The sequence below is a fragment of the Amblyomma americanum genome, chromosome 3 (assembly GCF_052857255.1).
Source record: "Amblyomma americanum isolate KBUSLIRL-KWMA chromosome 3, ASM5285725v1, whole genome shotgun sequence".
In the NCBI taxonomy this organism is placed as follows: domain Eukaryota; kingdom Metazoa; phylum Arthropoda; class Arachnida; order Ixodida; family Ixodidae; genus Amblyomma; species Amblyomma americanum.
The window spans coordinates 194,316,266-194,330,179 of NC_135499.1; the positions used below are offsets into that span (position 1 = coordinate 194,316,266).

Consider the following 13,914-nt stretch of genomic DNA (forward strand, 5'->3'; position numbering starts at 1 on the left):
ATGCCATTGGTTTCTCGACAGTAAGCTATGCAATAAAGCTAAAATTATCATCCTGCCTGTCATAGAAGTTGAGTTATAGAATTTTGAAGTCACTACAGAAACAGGAAGACAAATTTTTCCTCCCGTATGTGAAGTATGAAGTTCAAAACCCTGTAACTCAACTTCTGTGATAGGCAGGATAACAATTTTACCCTTATTACATAGCTTGTTGTCAAGATAAGCGGATGGCATACATTCTAGCAAGTTCCGTGCAGCGAAATTTCGTTCAAGCTCTCCACAAAAAGTTACATAACATATTGCATCAAGTCCACAAGGACTTGTTGTATATTAAATTAAATTCCATATTTGGGATCAGTGTGCAAAAATACATGTTCCCTGAAGATTTCATAATTGTGACTTAATTAATAAAAAAAAATTTCTAAGACCAGCTTCCCCCCTTAAAGGTACTGAAGTCAACTGCGTGAAACTATGAAGTTTTTTAGCTTGATTTTTTTTTAGAAGGGTGTTACTTTTCATGATCAAATCAAATGCTGAAAGAGTCAACTGGCACATTCAGTAGGAAGTGGACTGATTCAAAGAAAAATTTCTTTGGTGACAGGACCAGAACATTTCTGCTGAGGCATTTGCTAATGATTGTCCCCTTGCCATGTTTTGGTTGCCACCTATTTATTGTTATAGTGGTAACCTTGCTAATGCGACAGTTGCAAGTGAAGCTGATGTCAGCCATTGAGTAGCCAGTGCTCTGTCTTGATGAAAATTAGCATATAATTCCAGTGGGTCGGTGAACTAGTAGTTCGTGTGTTCCGGTGGCACCTTGCTTTCTTTAACGCTCTCTAACCTCTGTGTATGGTGGCATTAACCTTGCTTTTCCTGCATAACTGGACTCCTGTTTTTTTCCTTTCCTTTTGTTTTGCTTATCAGTTAAAGCTGTTCATTCACCGTCTTGTGTATGTGAACTCACTTTGCAGATATCTATCTCTAGACTTTGCATAACAGCTTTCTATTGTGGGCTGTCTGCTGATTTACAAATTCATTTATGCTGGAGCTTCGTATACCTTTTTAATGCACAAAGCTTTTTAAGCACATAGCTCCAAAGTTGTATAATATGTACTAGGTCTTATATGCCTTTTCGTGCTGGGAATAGCTGCAATATTCATCCTTGCCCACTTGCTTTATAAAAAAGGCACAGAAGCTGCTCACAAGTGTAACAATTATAAGTTTTCTATGCATGAATTCTGGCCATTGTGCCAATAATTCAGCACAATGCTTCTGATTTATTTTGTAGAAACCCATTTTATTTGTGTATATGCTGTGTCATATCTGTGTTGTTAGCTATTTCTGTACCAGTCCTTAATACTATTAACGACTTATTTTTCATGACTAAATTTTGGCTGGTTCATACAAATAGGTTATGCTTTGTGAGAATTGTGTTGTCCAAGTGCCAAATTTCCCTTCGGCTAAAAGATACAAAAGGTGCATACAAGAAACCTAGTATTTATATGCAGGAACACTGCTGGTTTTGTTGTGAGCCTTTAAGCATGGATTTTGTGCAAGACAGTGCTACTACTGGGATTTTCTGAATGAGTTGTCTGAAAGCAGTTGAGACATCAAAATTTTTTTTTGTGTGTAAACATGGATCGCAGTGTGAAATTTGTCTGCACTTAGTAAATAATATAGAATTTAATTTCTTCTTCCATACAATTTTAGTTTTGATTTTAGTAGCCGAACGATGGTTGCAACGTCACAAAGGTGTCTTTCACAGTATATTGTTTGACATGGTATATGTGTTAGCTTTTCAACGTCCACTGGTGTAAATTATGCATACATACTCTTTAAGATTTTACTTAACAGTGTACCAGACTTGACTTTTTTGGAATTTATTAAGTGTAGTTGACACTGGTGTTCCATTCTTTTGGTTCATTTCAGCTGCAGCTGTTAACAGAAGGGATGACTTCTTTCCACTTTCTGGCTTCCCCATACCAAACCTTGGCTTTCCTGACATCTTTGGTGGATTTGATGGGTGAGTTACTGCTCTTTTGCTGACCTCGAGCTAATAATAACCCTGTTAAGTGCACAGAATTAAGTGCACTTGCAGGAAGTCGCTCGATATAAGTGCACTCTGGCAGTGCCACACTGCCCATTTGGAGTGTCACTCACAGAAGAGCGCACTCTGGTTGAAGTGTGTTAAGGAGCAGACTTCGCTGGCCAAGTGTGTAGCCTTGCTGGCAGAATTTGCAAGGACCCATAATGTAATGTATAAATGAAAAGCGCACACAGGTTTATGTTACTTGTGTAATAGTTTTTTTTTTAATTTTGTGTTACTGCAACACACAAAACAGGGCAGCTAAAAAGCAAGATCAGATACAGCTCTTTTGCATGCTGCCATGCTCTTTATCAGGATTCTGGATATGCAAGGTGTTCATCTTGGATGGTCTTGGCTTGCAGTACTAATTGTTTATTTCTTGTCTTCGTTTTGTCAAACAGTCATTGCTCCAAATTTTTTGCTTTCTCTTCTCCTTTACAAAACTCCCACTCATCTGTTGCCATTTTTGCCACTACGGGTGACATTCAGCTTCCCTGTTTAGCACCACATGCACCTAGTGTCCTTAAGGGCCCATCCACACTTCCGAGTCGCAAAGGGCATACGACCAGCAGTCGATTGCGACCAGGCAGCAGATCGACAACACCGTTGTTCACACTTTGCAGACACGACCTGCAGGTTGCCTTCTCGTTAGCTTCTCATTTGAAGTGAAAACTCTTGGCAATGACGTTCACGCGCTTTCGAGAGTCATCTGCTTTGGCCACACCTCCTGCACTCGCACTCGGTCCTCTAAACTGCTATTCGCAATGTACTATGACAATCTGAGCGAAGAGGAGGATGTCGTGATGGCTTTGATGTGCATCGCGGCCACACAAGCGTCATGGCCACAGGGGTGCGCTTCTAGGGCCAGCCTGCCAGCCTGTATGCTGGCCGCCAGCGTCGCAAAATGAACTATTATTGCTTATTTGTACTCATAGCAAGCCCTGGGGTAAAGGTCGATACCGAGTTGCTGGCAGAAGTAATAACTGCGATACAACAAATATTCTTTCCATAGCCGTTTTGCTGCTGCTGCCCAGATCCACTCGCCTGTTGTCTGCTAGCTCCGCTGCTGAAGGCATCGCAGAAATTGAGCATATCTGTTTTATTACGAGACTGAGTTCATGTAAAGTGGCGACAAGAGTAGCACCTTTATTACAGCGCTGGCCAGTTCCAAAGTGCACTCAGCTGCGGCATTGAACCGGCTATGCTTAGCGACAACTAGGGCATCCAGGGAGCAACGTAGTTCGTCGGCCGACGTGCCCGCGAGCAACGTCATTGCCGAAATCTTGGCTCGCTTGCTGATTGGTTCAGCAGTTTGCGACTTGCAGTTGCAAGTCGCAAACTGAGCATCGAGCGACTAGCCTGTGACTGTTGCTTTTCGACCAGTGCGACTGTTTGCAACTGTTGCTTTTTGACCAAAACGGTCACACAACCTCTGCGACTCGCAAGTGTGAATGGGCCTTAAAGGTGCACGAGCGCACTGTCCGATAATGCACTTATCTTGCATGCTTGACAGAGCTATTAGACTAAGTTGCGCAGATCATTTGGTGGGCTGTGTATTTGCGGGGTAATATTTTCTTAGCATTCTATCCACACAAGTAAGAACCACTTTATTCGTACCATACCTAACAGTTCGATGTGTGGATGTGCAGTATATAGTTATGAGAATTACACTGATTTTGTTGTCTTTGCTTCCTGTGCTCTTTTGTCGACACCTTCACAGATGCAGCCATCCTACATGCCTGGTTAGTTTAAGGGAGCTGCCCTTATGAAGACGTCATCCTTTAACCAAATGTATGCAGTCTGTAAATGCTTGCTGATGTGATCTGCAAAACTAGAACACCCTCTGACAAGAAAGAGTCGTTAAGAGGATTATAAGGCAACAGGGTGTTGTCCTTATGGAATGTGCAATGTTGGCAGATGGCATACATAGACTAGGGCACAACACACTCAACTGACAGGACCCTACCAGCAACACACCCTGAACAAATGGGGAGCCTCATGTTAGAGGGCCTGTTTCTTATTTTCACCATATATGTGGTTTAGTATTATAGCTGTGCATGTGCAGCAGTATCCTAATGCAGCCTTTGCAGTTTGGTGCATACAAGGTGTTTCACCAAAAACTCGGGGATTTTTAAAAATAGGCTTTTTGAGTAAGTGTTTTTTCCGGCATAGCATTGCCAGCCATGTAATGCATCAGAAGATGGCTAAGACATGCTAACTGGCAGGCTGGTTAACTATTTCATTTCATTTCATTTTAATACCTTAAAGACCCACTGGGGGTATTACATAAGGGGTGGGTACATACAGTCAAATGAACAAGTGTTATGTTGAAAAATGGTTGGTAACAGCTTCGGCGAATGTGGATGGGCATGAGATGGTAGCGATGTCATTGGAGAGGTCGTTCCAGTCTACAGAAACACGGTGAAAAAAAGAAGCGGCACAGGTAACAGTACGGGCACGGGGGCGAAACACTTGGAAAGGATGACGAATGTGGTGGGATATGCCGGCTGGCGGGGCAATGTAGGGAGCGCAGCGCAGCGAACTATGGAAAAATTTATGGTATAGGCAGAGGCTAGAAATACGACGACGAAGTGAAAGGGGCGCTAAACTGGATTCCGCTTTTAAAGATGTTACACTGATATCGTGCGAATAGGAGGAATGAATGAATCTGGCTGCTCTGTTTTGAAGTGACTCGAGCGCATTGATAAGGTAAACTTGATGAGGGTTCCAAACTGGCGATGCGCAATCTAACTTTGACCTGACAAGAGTTTTATATGCTAGTAATTTTACCTGTTGTGGGGCGTGGCGAAGATGACGTCGTAAGAATCCGAGAGTTTTATTAGCCGAGGAAATGACGTTAGTAACGTGTGTAGCCCATGATAAGTTGTTATACAGTGTGACGCCTAGGTATTTGTATGATGAAATGGACTGCAGGTGAACGTTAGCGACTACATATGGGAAATCAAGCGGGTTACGGCGGCGGTGGAAGGACAAACGTTTACATTTATGAGGGTTCAGTTCCATTAGCCAACGGTCGCACCATTCCTGTATGCGGTTTAGGTCACCTTGAAGGTATGTTGGGTCGGAGGCGTTAGTAACTGTGCGATAAACGACGCAGTCGTCCGCAAACATGCGAATATTAGAGCACACATTGGTCGGTAAGTCATAAATATAAATTAGGAATAGAAGCGGGCCTAGTACAGAACCTTGAGGGACGTCTGATGTTACTGGTAGCGGATTGGAATTTTGATTGTTAACAACGACAAACTGTGAGCGATTAGTCAGGAATTCTTCTATCCATTTTACTATGTCGGGGGGCAAGTTCAAACGGGAAAGTTTTAGGATTAAGCGTTTATGAGGTACCTTGTCAAATGCTTTTGCAAAATCCAGGAAAATGGCGTCGGTCTGTAGGTTAGAATCGAGATTAGCATGTAAATCATGAATGAATAGGGCTAGCTGCGTTTCACAAGAAAAACCTTTCCGAAAACCGTGTTGAGACGAATGGAAAAAATTGTTTGAGTCGAGGAAGTTTATAATATGAGTATAGATGTCGTGTTCCATTAGTTAGCAGGGCACACTAGTAAGGGAAATGGGTCGGTAATTTAACGGCGAATCTTTGTTACCTGATTTGTAGACTGGAACGACCTTTCCAGTTTTCCAATCGTCCGGTAGTTGTCCTGCTGAGAGTGACTGGGTAAAAAGTAAGCATAAGAACTCGGCACAAATATCATTAGTGTTCTTTAGAAGTTTCGAGTTAATATTGTCTACACCAGATGAAGATGAGATTTCCATGTTTCTAATTAAGGACGCAATACCCAGTGAGGAAAATGCGACTACCGGCATAGCATGCTCAAAGAGTAAATTGTTGAATATTTGACGTTCTAACTATTACTGTTAGGCTCCTTGCTGATTGAGAGGCCTGTAGCACATCGTAAGTAAAGTCTAAGGCCCCTAACTTTCTGCGGTGGAAAATTATAAATTCTGCAGATGCAGAAGTAAGAATCCACGAAATTCTGCGGGAAGCATAACAAGAGACATGCATGTTTATTTTTTGAGCATTGCAACTTGCATGCTGCAAAGGCCCCTCTTCTAAAATTGAAGGTAGTCGTGTTGGAACTCAGCGTCAAGTAAGGTTTTCCTGTTGTCTTCACTCAAAGAATGGCGCTTTTTTGATGCTACATCTCTATAACGAATTAATGATCCCTCTGGATCAACAGAGTTGATTGTGACAGACGTATTTGAGAGTAACTGAAGATTGTTGCAAGAAAGATAGTGCATCGAAGTCCCCACTTTGTTCGTCTTGCTTAGAAAGAAACTGCGAGGTCTGTCACTAATTTCAGTTCATGAGCGGTTTCCAGATACACCTGCCACTCAGCAGCTAGGACCGATGATTCTCGGCTAAGTCCAGGCATGCTTGCAAACTCCAGCCATTTTCTGGTAGAAACCTGACCTGCAGCGAATCTTCCTTCGACTACGGTTTACCTGAACAGCTTGGAATTTCGTTTTAATTGTAATAATATTTCTTCAAAAATTTTCGTGTGGTCTCAGCTCCTCCCCTCCCCTCTTTGTGTTGTTTGTGAAATAAGGGTAAATTAGTCATTTTCTCTTTCCCTACTGAAGGCTGGAACACTGAAGTCTGTTTAAAAAAAAATGAGAATTTCGCTGCCAACACTAAATTTAGTGAAAAATGCTTAATTCCGTGATTTTCACGGAATCGCAGGAAACTAGGGGCCTTAGTAATATCCATATAATTTTGGATCTTTGAAAATGCCATTTTAGTCACCACTGTAGCAGAGCTATTTTTGGGCCACACATGGCTGAAACTAAAAGTATGTGACGGGGCGCTAGCCATGCCTACGAGCGTGCGTTATATCGCGGTGCGGGTGTCACATGTCACGTGCTCCTTCCACAGTGCCTGACTGGGGGCGGCGAGCAGGCAGAGAGCATGTGATGCATGCACCAATGTGTGATGCGCATTGGTAGGCATGGCTAGCAGTTTCAGTGTAGTCTTTGTGCAGCCCCAAAATTGTTTGCAGTGCAATGGCGGTAAGAATGGCATTCTCAATAAATGCCTCTCAATAAACAAGGACCCTAACAGTGATAGTTAAGAAAGTAACTATTCACTATTAGTTAACCACTTTGCTGGTTAGCACGTCTTAGCCATATTCTGTTGCACTACACCACTGACAATGCTATGCCAAAAAAAGCACACTTTTAACTCTATTTTTAAAAATCGCTGACAGTTTTGGGCGAGACACCCTATATATCTTGGAGCATTGCTTTATTTGGTCAAGACTGTGTGCGTGCATCAAGGGTTTGGAATCATTACGCCTGTTCCATGTTAGCGCGCAGCTTCTGTTGGGTGTAAAAGAATCTTATGTTTGAAGCATGACAGCACCTGTGGATTAGGGTTGTACAGTAGACATGTGAATCTTGCCTTAGTAAATATGTACCTTGGTATTTTACAGCTTCACATCGGTAACAACGTCCACATTCAGCACAGATGTGGGAGCGATGCGGCCAGGAGTGCGCAAGACGACAACCTCTACACGATTTGTCAGTGGCAAGAAGATCGAAACCAGAAAGTGAGTTGAACAACTGACCTGGCATTTGTTTCTGACTAGGCTGCAGCAGGAGGAGCATCTTATGTCTAGACGGGAGCATTCAAAGCCTGTGTAATGAGCATTTGATTGAACTAGTTGTTTGTGACACTGGCAGTGATGTAAAATCGTAGCCAGATTTGGTCAGCACGCTTAGCTCACCTGACAGCCATTCTGTGTTCTGCAGGTGACATTGGGAAAGTGTAGAAAGAGTAACCTTGCTGTTCAGGAACAGCTCAATATAGGGCTGTATCTCGGTCCTGCCAGCAGCCTTGGCCACTGTCTACTGAGCAGCGTTATCGGTATAGGCTAGTAATGCAAGCCTAAAAAGGCACCAGTAAAAATAATTGCAGTATATGAAACTTTACCATCGTGTTTGTGCCACCTTGTTAGCGCACCTTGTTGTTTTTTGTCTCTTCATACTGCTCAGCCCTGTGGCGGTTGTACGAGAAGCATTCTATAAGTAATGCAACACATTTTTTTCTAGTTAAATCTTGAAATTTTTTGCGGGTCATCCTTAAACCTTCCCCTCCAATAGATGCTCCAATAGATGGGAGCACTGTAACCAGCTTTCAAAATGGCATCTGTAACTGAGATGCATCCCAAACAGAGCTGTGATTTAATTCCTTTTGGTGGAAAACGAGACCAACACAAATACCCACAGGTACATTTGACGACAGATTTTTCGGGCTCTCTAGGGACCGTGAAAACGACCGAAAAATCAGGAAATTTCACAAAACACATCAAACTTATCAATATGCGGAGGAAGGGCTCAGTTGTACTGCACACATTCTAAAGCTCCTCATGACTAAATTTTGCCGCGTGACATGTGCACAGACGACGGGCGGCGACTGCTTTCACGAGCTCGGCCTGGCTGTGCTGGCCTTGTCACGTCGCCGATGAACGCACGGGTGGGGGCTAAGTCTAAACGGGAAAGTGAATTCACCGCTGTGAGAACTGCGCTGCGCCCGCAGTACGATGGGCCCGGAATGAGAACGCGAAGATGGCGAAACAATAAGAACCAAGAAACAGCCGAAGCAATCGCTTTGTCGGCGGTGGCCTTCGCCATTAGGCCTAGTGACTAGAGCCAAGATCGGCATCGTATTCGGCGATATGCACTCTACGGTGGCTTGCGCATAATGAGAGGCGTCTTGCCTGTCATTGAAACACTAGTTGTTCACGGTTTTACGATAGAAAAGTCAGGGTTGCAGTGCGTTTTGCCCCGGTACGCTGACCTCTCTTTAAATTGCACCACCGTTTCCTCCCGCGCTCACCGTCTCCGTGAAGCCGTATGCCTCCCACGTGCTTCGCTGCTACCTCTTTCCGTATTCAGGACGAAAGACTCGCCACAGATGAGTTCCGCGAACTCTGACTACTATTCAAGTTCATGCGGTGGAAGACATTCGAGAACAGTACGAATTCGAATCCACGTGGGTGCAAGGTACCGACTAGCGCAAAATTTCAGCATTGCAAGTTAGGATGCTCTATTTAAGTTTGAATTTCATTTTGATCATGTTTTCGATCTCTCCTGCAGTTTGAATTAATGAGGTTCCACTGCACACATTATATGGCGGCTTGGGTACTGGCGGTGAGTGTGATCGTGGTCCGAAAAAGTGAGCAGTCAGTTGCGGTGCATTCGAAATTTCGGGCGCTTTTATACATTGACCCCATGGGCCATGTCGCGGTGCCGCAAAAAAGTTTGAATAATCAAGCATGTCCGAAAAATCAGGTGTCCGAATTGTCGGTCGTCGACTGTACTTGCAGAATGTCTACAGAGACCTAGCAGTGGATAAAGGTACCGTAAGTTGTTCAGTGAAGCGTCTGTCATTATCAGAGCAAGGAAAAGAAAATCCCTCTTCTCTTATGCACCGGCCGGCCACACACAGCTGTGACTCCTGCAGCTTTGCAACGTGCGGACTCTTATTCCTAGTGATAGACAAATCTCAACTTATTGGACGAGTATACAACACAACTGTCCAACAGGAAGGATAGGTTTGTGCCCACTGGGTCCCTCGAAGCCCAACAAAGAATCTTTAAGAACAGAAGGACCATCTGTGCCGAATTGCTTGCTTGCTACGAGGCTGATAGTGACTCTTTCTTGTCAAAATTCATCAGGGGCAATGAAACATGGGTTTATCACTTCTAGCCTGGAACAAAACAGCTATCAGTGGAGTGGCACTGCAGTCTCCCCAGAACAAAATGGCACCCTCCACTGGCAAAATCACGGCTACAGTCTTCTGGGACTCTGAGCGGTCTGTTCTGATCAATGCACTCTATCATGGTGAAACGGTTGGCTCCAGAGCTTACTTGTCAGAAATTGAAGAAATGATTCATGCTCATGTGGCGCCACAAAAATGTGAGCAACCATTTCCTTCTCCATATCAATGCGAGGCCGCAAACAAGTCTGCACATCCTAGAGAAGATCGCAAAACTTAAGTGTTCTTTTCTTTTTCCCCCATCCACTGTACAGCCCAGATCTTACACTTCTGACTTCATGTTTTGGCCTAATGAAGGAGGTACTCTGTGGGAAACAGTAGCGCATGGATGAGGAAGTTGATGAAGTAAGACGTTGGGTGAGACACAGACCAGTAGAGCGGTACATTGAAGGCATACAAGCTCTCCCAATCAGGTGGTGTAAGTTCATAGACCTGAAAGGAAATTATGCTGGTTTTGTAATCTGGTTTTGTAGCCAAAGAGGTGCAGAATGATATGGTGCATTTAAATTTGGGCTAAAAAAATCCTTTTATAAAAAAGTGTTGCATTACTTGTTGAATGACCCTCGTTTTAGTAACATGAATGTGGAATGCCATTACATGCGCTCTTGGAACAGAACTTCTTATAACCTTTTGATTTGATTAAAATACAACTTTTTTGATAGTTGCTGGCATTTTAAAACTTCTCTGTAGGCTGTGAACCAAACATTTGCTAGAACCTTGGAGACTTTCTTGCTTACAACAGTAATGGCGAATTCACTGGTCTACCCAGAGCAGTTTTTTTTTTTTTTAAGGTGTGCACAGTACTAAGGCTTTTTTCTTCCTTTCCCACAGGGTCATGGAGAATGGTGTAGAGACAGTAACAGTGCACGAGGATGGAGTTCTAACAAAAAAAACTGTCAACGGCCAGGTTCAAGCCCTTGGTTACAAGCATAAGTGAACGGAACTTGCGTACATGCAACGTGCTTTGTTGGCCCTTTGTGCTGCACCACACCTTTTGTTTTTGAGTCTCTTCTGACAAAAGCAGTACGGGCAGCACCATGCAGCAGTTGGACTTCAAAGCCTCAAGAATCTGTGTCAGACTGTGCCCGTCTCTTGGTGTGTGCATGCTCTCCGGTTTTCTTCCTTTTTTTGCATCTGTTCATTTTCTTCTCGCCTCTGCAGAAATTTTTTTTCTCTTGGTACTGTCGTACTCGCTTAAGTAACAGCATTGAAAATTGTCTGCAGTCACCTCATATTGTATGGTTCATTTTTGTCTGGTTGATTTCAGGGGACCAAGATTTTCCCTGTTCTTTTTTTCTTGTAATTTTGTTTTTGCACATTTGAGTGCAAGCCTTAAAAGGAAAGGTGTGAGCCGAATGCATCTTGTACCAAGCTACACCCACAAAGGAAAAAGTGCTCCTGTGCATTAGTTTTTCTGTTCTGACATGCTGATGGTCTGCATTACTAAATGTGAGTGAAAAATTTATAGGATGTCAGCTTTTACTGTAGCTTCAAATGCCTAGGCAAGGCACCGCTACAGTGATCTCACACTGTCTTGTCTCCTTGCAAGGCAGTACCTAAATGTCGCTCACACAGTGTAGTAGCAGCAGTTGCGCTTGCTGCATTGGTGTAAAAGCTTTGCCTATATATCTGGTTTCTAGTCCCGGATAGCCTTCCACTGTCACTAGCAACATAAAATTTGAAATGGATTTGGCGTTCAAAGTTGTTAGGTGTGGCTCAAGTTTTTTTTTTTCACTTGCCCTTCCTCTACCTGTACAAATTCTGAGATGATCTAGGGTTTTGAACCTGTTGTAGCTTGTTGAAAAAAAAATAAAGCTGCTTTCATTTACTTGTCCTCAGTGTGGATGTTAGTGCATGGTATAGGAAATGTCCCTTGTGCCTAGCTTGCATGAGTGGAAAACTACTGCGTGCACTTTGGGTTAGCTGCAAGACAAATGTTTGAACAGTGCTGTTTTCAATTGGAGCTAAATGAATGGGACCATGCTTTGTTGTGGGCTTCATTCATTGTTGTAAGGACATTTGATCTTGCGGCTTGTTTCAGAGTAGGTGACGAATTGGTGGATGTGGTTCTTATATATGTCCTTATTCTTTGTCATTCGTTTCACGCTTTGTGTTCTGACTGGTGCGTAATGTGTCACAAATGTTGTAGTCTCATGGTCCCCTTTTATTTTGTCTGGTGCTTTGTAAGCATCCCTGAAATTGCCTGTCTGAAAACATTCCAAACTGCTCCTTGTCTAAACCTTGTACGTGCTTTGTGGAGCTGCGTGTCTACACTCTGGGTTTCTTGTAGTCAGTGACATATTTCGTTTGTGATTGTAGTTTATTTTTGGAAAGAGATGTGGGGGGAGATTGCGAGGGCACATTTGTTGAAATTGTCCTTGTGTGTGTGTAAATACGTGTGTAACCTGTGTGAAACTAGCTGCTTTTAAATTATATAATGCAGTTCATTGTTGCACACACCACTCAACATGTATGTTTTAGCCTTTTTGTCAGTTGGAGGTGTGTTCAAAACTGTAAATAAAACTAACATGCCATCCAAGACTGAAGCTTCCTAGTTCCTCATTTGCATTCTCTGGTGGAAGCCAACTCTCTTCTACAGTTTAAAAGGCTTTCTGGTATGTTTCAAGGAGAAAATTCCTGAGCAGTGATAACATAGGATATAAATAGGAGTTGGACTTTTCAGTTTTAACATTGAAAGTTTGGTTGTCTATTTCAGAACAATTTTTTTTCTGCAATTATTTTCGAGGAATGAAATACTGACGACATCATTTGACAATCCTCTGTTGTCAAAAGGCATGTGGTTGGGAGTCTATCTCTGTGTTTTTGTCAGCATAACCAGCTTATTTTGCAGTAATTAACGTACAAATGATAGTACTTGGAAATGTGCTTGTGGAATGAATTGCTATTGTCTTTGAAAAAGTAAGGTAAATGAGAGAACTGGCTGACAAAATTGTAAGTGGAAGGTTACTTCTAAGGACTATGTTGACAGTTACCTTGGGGTTGTCACGCTGGCCTGACAGGGTTAGGCCATCACTTGGTTGATGGCAGCAATGGAACGGCCATTGGGGTTGTCACGCTGGCCTGACAGGGTTAGGCCACCACTTGGTCTGCGTGTTGATGGCAGCAATGGAACGGCCATTCAATCGTCATGCCAGCCATAATATACTTTTTTCATGACACTCCCATGCATGGTTTCATGTGGGCTGTCTTCGTGCAGTTGATGAACGTGTTTATAACTTCTTTAAGCAAGTGATGAAAGTGAACAGTGTTTGTTTTAGCAGGCAGTGAGGAAGTGGTGCTTCCCGGTCTGCAGAGGCCTATAAGCTAGAAGAGCAGTACCTCTAATCGCACAGTTGCACTGCTTAACAATACCACTGTCTTATTGTGCCTCTGGCTTCCCTACTTTTTTCATTTTTAACTTTGAGGGCATAACTCGTCTTCAACAGCCAGCAAGCTATGCCTTGCATGCCAAAGAATTCAGACTTCTTTCGGAAACAAAATTTTAAATCAATTCAACTCACTTATATAGTTTTTTTTTTTTTTTTCAGTTTCAAGCCATTAGTTCAACCCTAGGGCTTTGTGTGTTTCAAGTTTGCCAAGGGAGATTCTGTGTGGTCAAAACTTACGGTTGCATGTTGTCTGTATCATGTACTATAGGGCTCCAATGAAACCTTAATAGGTTGCCCTTTCCTGTAAAACTGGTGTGGTGCTTACCTGTGCCTGAAGCTTAGTGCTTGGAGCATATTGATCAGATTTCAATGCGTGCAACAGTGCTGTACCACAGGCCGATACTGTTTTACATTGCAACCCAACCCTGCAGGTTAAGGCAGTACCAGTAATATATTTAGGGCAGGCTACTTTACATAGATAGGGACTGTTCAAAAGTGACTGAACTTATTCAGGCAAATCGATTTGTGTTTAAAATAATGGTGGAATTTGACAGAGGTGGTTCTGGTGTTGCTGAGAAAGGTCTGTTGCTACTCAAGATTTGCTTTTGGCTGGAGGTTTATATCCT

The 13,914-nt window shown here is 43.0% G+C and overlaps 1 protein-coding gene across 4 annotated transcripts in view; it reads left to right on the top strand.

Moving 5' to 3' along the window:
• The window catches only part of LOC144125770 (dnaJ homolog subfamily B member 6-like), a 262,555-nt gene extending 250,115 nt beyond the window's left edge, over positions 1-12,440 (top strand). For all 4 annotated transcript variants that reach the window (XM_077659454.1, XM_077659452.1, XM_077659451.1 and 1 more), the window contains 3 exons: positions 1,927-2,020; positions 7,552-7,668; positions 10,731-12,440. In XM_077659454.1, coding sequence (XP_077515580.1) covers positions 1,927-2,020; positions 7,552-7,668; positions 10,731-10,836 — 317 coding nt within the window. In that variant the 3' untranslated portion in view covers positions 10,837-12,440. The remainder of the gene's footprint in view (positions 1-1,926; positions 2,021-7,551; positions 7,669-10,730) is intronic.
• Positions 12,441-13,914: the final 1,474 nt, after the last annotated feature.